The 5,998-nt window shown below is 35.6% G+C and overlaps 2 protein-coding genes across 2 annotated transcripts in view; one reads left to right on the top strand and one right to left on the bottom strand.

Moving 5' to 3' along the window:
- The window catches only part of Cbr-him-19, a gene marked incomplete at both ends in the record, with an annotated part of 5,723 nt that extends 4,941 nt beyond the window's left edge, over positions 1–782 (top strand). Inside the window, 3 exons of the mRNA XM_045238107.1 lie at positions 271–345; positions 431–500; positions 711–782. Coding sequence (XP_045096512.1) covers positions 271–345; positions 431–500; positions 711–782 — 217 coding nt within the window. The remainder of the gene's footprint in view (positions 1–270; positions 346–430; positions 501–710) is intronic.
- Positions 783–949: 167 nt separating this feature from the next.
- Positions 950–5,080, bottom strand: CBG18546 (the record flags this gene model as incomplete). Its single annotated transcript, XM_002638698.1, has 4 exons — positions 950–1,066; positions 1,806–2,002; positions 3,373–3,569; positions 4,980–5,080. The coding sequence occupies 4 exons, from the start codon at positions 5,078–5,080 to the stop codon at positions 950–952; spliced, it is 612 nt and encodes a 203-aa protein (XP_002638744.1).
- Positions 5,081–5,998: the final 918 nt, after the last annotated feature.

Here is a 5,998-nt window from a genome sequence, read left to right as displayed (position 1 = left end):
TGTGGGGGCGAGGATTGAGGGTGCGGCGCCGCTACCGACTGAGCTACGCGTGAAAAGGAAAAATGTTAGCCAGATTGCATACATAAAGGCGCGGACGACAGCTGTACGCAGAGTGGCATTAAGAGTTGTACACTGTCACGGTAGAATACATACTCTGGCCCCGAAAATCCCCAGTAAAATCTCCTGTCCCCCCCCCCCACCATTAAAAACACCTAAATTTCAAGGATTTTTCAGCCAGATTTCGAATTCTCGAAATTCAAATTTTTCCAGCGAATGGTGTGCCGAACGAATCGCCGACAACCGTCAACATTTGTACTTTTATCAGCCGGAACGCGATTTTCGAAGGTAAATTCATTTTATTTTTATTTAAAAAAATGTAATTTTTTTACAAAAAAATGACACAGAAAAATGGAAAAATCGATATTTACAGATTTCTATTCGAGGCTAGCAAATCGTTCGAGCTGGTCAACGACGATAAAGAGTTGGAGGGCGAGGTTGAGGTGAGAGAAAAAAGAGCAATCCATTGGACTAGCCAGGAAATTTGAGCTTTTTTGAGGTTCTAGGCGATATTATATTATTTTTTAGATTGAAAAACGCCAAAAAATCGTATAAAATAGCCAGGAAAAAGCCAAATTTTCAAATTACCGCCAAAGTTCAATAGAGCGTAATTGCATTTTCAAAAAATCTTCATAAAAAATAAGGAATTCCAGATAAAAGGACACTTGGACGGTCCATTGATCACCGTGTTCAACAAAGATCGTTTGTACAAAGCGACATCATAAATGATTACAAGAAGAAGAAGAGGATCTGTATCATTGCTCAGCACTATTTTATCCATTTTTTAAAAATTGTATTGTGTTCTTGTTAGGTTCTGCTGTTCAATTGTGTTTTTTTTTCAAAAATTTGAATTTTGTTTTTTTAATTTTTTGAATTTCGCGCCAAGAAATCTCTACAAATAGGTGACAAGAGGGGACGATGGGTTCAGCATACAGTCGCAACACGTCCGGACGTCGATTTGGCTCATTTGCCAGCGAGCGCACTCGCGAGTCCCGATGTTTCGAAGGACCTGGAAAGTTTGAAATTTTTCTAAAAATTCTTTAAAAATCGAGTTAAAATATCGATTTCTATTGGAAAAAATTCCAAACAAGGTCCCAAAGCGAAAACTACCGTAACCTAAAATTTTTCATTTTTGAAAAAAAAGTTTTTTGGTTACTGTAGTTTGGGAGCTTAGAAAAAGCGAAAATAATGTTTTAAAAATTAGATTTTTTCTCGAAAAAGGCCCTATGACGAATACTACAGTAACCTAAAAATTTTAAATTTCAGAAAAAGTTTTTTTTCAAGAAAAGTTGAAAAATCGAAAACTACCGTAACCCGGGAATATTTTAAAATTTAATTTAAAAAAAAATTTTTTTCGCTGAAAACAGAGAAATCGAAAAAAAGGTCCCAAAACGAAAACTACCGAATTAAATCTGAGAAAATTATTTTTGGAATTTTTTTTGCGAAAAATAAAAAAATGAATTTTCTCAGATTACGGTAGTTTTCGTGCTGGGACTTTTTTTCGATTTCCCTGTTTTTAGCCAAAAAAAATTAAATTTTAAAATATTTCCGGGTTACGGTAGTTTTCGATTTTTCAACTTTTCTTGGAAAAAAGTTTTTTTTCTTAAAATTTAAATTTTACTGTAGTTTACGCTATGTGACCTTCTGAGAGAATGCATTTTTTTGATTTTTTCTTTTAAAATCCCAAAAAATTTTTTTTAATTTTTCTGGTTACGGTAGTTTTCGTTTTGAGACCTTTTCCAACTCACCTTCATCGGCATCACCCGCTGAATGCACTTTCCCTCGCCGCGCAGACACGCCTTCTGTGAACAAATGAGCTCATTGATGACACGTGGAAAGTAGATGGACGGCAGGTGACGGACCGCCCGACAAGTAGTACACAGTGAGTAGCCACCACTGTTGAATTCCCCATTCTCATCGTCACATTCAACGGCTACTGTCATTCCTGCAAACGCGGGAATTTGAATTTTTCATAATTGTTTTTTCGATTTTTGCTATTTTAATTTAAAAAAAAAACTACGAAAATTGCGCGCTTCGGCGGAGCGCATTTGCGCGGCAATTTTTTTCAAAAATCGATATTGTCAGGTAAACGATTCGGAATTAGATCTGAGTTCATTCGGAATTAGACCTAATAACTCGAAATTCTGAATTAGATCTGAGTTCATTCGGAATTAGATCTGAACTAGATCTAATACCGAAGTTGCCACGAGAAATGCGCCATCAATGACTCAGCTGCCGCGGATGAATTGTTTTGTTTTTTTTGTTTTCCTAAATTTTTTTCGTCAGGAAAATGGGTTTTTCTCTCAACTTTTGCCTTTTTTTTCGCTCAATTATTTAAACTATATTTTCTGGAACATATTTTAATGTGTTGTGCACGTTTTTGCAAAATTTTAGGTGAATTTTTTTAGGAACAGCTGAATATTCAAAGTTCAATTTATATATACGACTTCTATAGAAGACAGTAATTCTATGAATCGACAAAAATACGACGATTTTGAAGATTTTAAATTCAGAGAAAACTCTGCAGGTAAGATAATTTTTACCTTTTTCAGCTTAAAGGATTACGTAAAAACGATGCAAGGGATCACCGAAAAAACAAGAAAAAAAGAGATGATAAATTGCGCTGATAGTGAGCTCAATTTACACAAGTCCAGAAGGCCTCACTTTTGGAAGCCGTGTCTTGAGTTTATTATCGATATCACAAAGCCAAAAACTTCTTTTTTTTCAGTTAAATTAACATTCATTTCATAAAGAATATCCATCTTGTCTACAACCGGAAACTATGACAAGAGAATTTTCAAAATCGAAAATCGAAAAATTGTTCTGTTTTCTTTTTTAATAAATTTTATTATAAATAAAGTGAATGGCGTTGAAAGGAAAACAAAATTTGAAAAGCGCTCGCTACGATGCTCCGAAATCCCGCTGGTCTGTTCGGAATTAGATCTAATTCGTTCGTAGTTCATTCGGTGTTCGTTCGGAATTAGATCAGCTAAATTCTGTATGAACTGGAAAATCGATTTTCGTTGATTCGCTCGAAATGACTGTTTTTTTTGTCTGAAATTTCGTTTTCTAGCTTGAAAATCCTTTAAATGCGATAAAAATAGATTTCCGGTGCAAAATTTCACAAAAATTTGAATTTCGCGCCGCGCATTCGCGCTCCACTGAACACATTTGAATTTTCGCCGAGAACTCGTTGGAAATCGCCGATTTTTTCGCTGTTTTTTCCCGATAAATATAGCAAAATTTTTTGAAAAAAAAAGCTAAAAATTGTAAATCGAAAAAATCGATAATCGATTTTTCCCCCCAATAACTCACCTAGAATGTGTCTCGATGTGCCGGTATTCCTCATTAGCAAACTATTATGACTATTGCTCGTTCCATCCTCATTATCTCTCCAATCAGCGCCACGGGCTCTCCGGCGACCTTCTTCCCATTCATCCTCATCCCACCAGGCACGTTCCGCCTCAGCCGGCTGCCCGGTTTTTATGATTTTTCGAATTAGTTGACTCGATCTGGAATTTGGAGCATTCTGTGAGAAAAACCAGGTTTCTAGCTTATCTGAGAGCCGAGATATGGTCGTTTTAAGTTAAGGAAGTTAGAGACGCAGACAACGAGACACTCTAACTGTCTGCGTCTCTCATAACTTAGCTAAAGACTAGAATCTTGAGATCCTAGATTTCAGTTCAAAAACCAATTTTCTAGCTTTACTAGGAGCCAAGATATAGCTATTTTAAGTTAAGGAAGCTAGAGACGCAGACAACAAGACACACTAGTTGTCTGCGTCTCTTCAATCGACCGTATCTCAGGGCCTCAAAAGTGTTAGAGACCTGAATTTTTTTGGAAAGTATTTGAATTGCTAAATGCTACATTTGAGTTCAACCACCAGTTTTCTAGCTTGATTAGGAGCCAAGATATAGCTATTTGAAGTTAAGAAAGCTGGAGACGCAGACAACGAGACACTCTAACTGTCTGCGTCTCTTCAATCGACCGTATCTCGGCTCCCAGGTGTGCCGTATTTGGAATACTTGCTCTTTGAGCTCAATTATCTTGGCTTCTGTAAGAGATATCAAAAAATCGTCAACTAAGAAAATGTAGCTTATATTATGCTGATTATTTTATCAGTTGATTACTTTTTGATATCTTTTACAGGAATCGAGATAAATGAGCTCAAAGTTAGTCGGTAATTTTTACATCCCATCTCAAAATGGATCTATTTTCAGGTAAATTATACTAATTGATAGGAAAATTTTAGCAGAGGATTTGATTATTTCTATTCAAGCTTTCAAGCCAAAAAAAACACTTGAAATGTTAGGTTCCGTCCTGGCTACGAACTTGAGTGAAAGTTGGGTGCTCTTCAGTTACAAGCTTCATTGATGTCGTTGAGCTTTGAGCTCATTTATCTTAGATCCTGAAAGAGATATCAAAAAGTGGTAAACTAACAAAATGTTGCTTATTTTATGTTGATTATTTTATCAGTTGATCACTTTTTGATATCTCTCATAACAATCAAGATAAACAAGCTCAAAACAAGCACCGCTACTGGCAACGCGGGAGACGCCGTTATCTGTGCTACCGCCATACTTGCACTTTGACCCTGTTTATCTCGGTTACGGTAACAGCTAACAAAAAATAATCACAATACAAAATATTGCTTATTTTATGCTGATTATTTTATCAGTTGACCATTTTTTGATATCTCTCATAGAAACCGAGATAAATTGGGTAGAAGTTAGAGGCTCAAGGTCAAAGAAAAACATCGATCTTCTTCTAACTTTGGTAAAATTTATCTCGGTTACTTTAAGAGCTACCAAAAAATGATTAACTAACAAAATGTTGCTTATCTCATGCTAATTACGTTATCAGTTGATCACTTTTTGACATCTCTTGTAGAAACCGAGATAGACCGTTTAGATCAACCCTACCTCTGACACCTCTTTCCACAGTGATAATCAGTTGGGGGCTTGTGCGCCAAACCCCTCAAATCTGGAAATTCGTTTCGCGCCGTTGAGAAATCCTTGGCCATATAGATGCGATTGTATCCGGCCGTGTCACGAAGGCGTCGTGTCAGGTCTAGTGGATGTGACGATTCGCATGGATCTTTGGTTGTCGTCGTGGTGGTTGTGGGCGTTCTGGAAGATTCTTTTGTATTCTGAAGACGTCAAACTTCTTGGGTTGTATTCTGGGATGATGTCAGATAGCTAGCTACAACTTTAGAATCATTTGGATTCTGAAGTTGTAGCCGAAGGCGTCAGATGAAGACGTCAGCTAGTCATGCGTACCCTCCAGATACTCCAAATGTGATGTTATCATAATGGCACTTTGATTTTTGAAGTTTTTGAAATCTTTCTAGCCATATTAGATTCTTAGATTCTTAGATTCTTAGATTCTTAGATTCTTAGATTCTTAGATTCTTAGATTCTTAGATTCTTAGATTCTTAGATTCTTAGATTCTTAGATTCTTAGATTCTTAGATTCTTAGATTCTTAGATTCTTAGATTCTTAGATTCTTAGATTCTTAGATTCTTAGATTCTTAGATTCTTAGATTCTTAGATTCTTAGATTCTTAGATTCTTAGATTCTTAGATTCTTAGATTCTTAGATTCTTAGATTCTTAGATTCTTAGATTCTTAGATTCTTAGATTCTTAGATTCTTAGATTCTTAGATTCTTAGATTCTTAGATTCTTAGATTCTTAGATTCTTAGCTTCTTAGATTCTTCGATTCTTACATTCTTAGATTCTTAGATTCTTAGATTCTTAGATTCTTAGATTCTCAGATTCTTAGATTCTTAGATTCTTAGATTCTTAGATTCTTAGATTCTTAGATTCTTAGATTCTTAGATTCTTAGATTCTTAGCATTCTTAGATTCCTAGACTCTTAGATTCTTAGATTCTTAGATTCTTAGATTCTTAGATTCTTAGATTCTTAGATTCTTAGATTCT

This window comes from Caenorhabditis briggsae (assembly GCF_000004555.2).
Source record: "Caenorhabditis briggsae complete genome, chrI, whole genome shotgun sequence".
Lineage (NCBI taxonomy): Eukaryota > Metazoa > Nematoda > Chromadorea > Rhabditida > Rhabditidae > Caenorhabditis > Caenorhabditis briggsae.
Note: the sequence above shows the minus strand (reverse complement) of the source record. Positions and strands in the feature narration are given on the sequence as shown.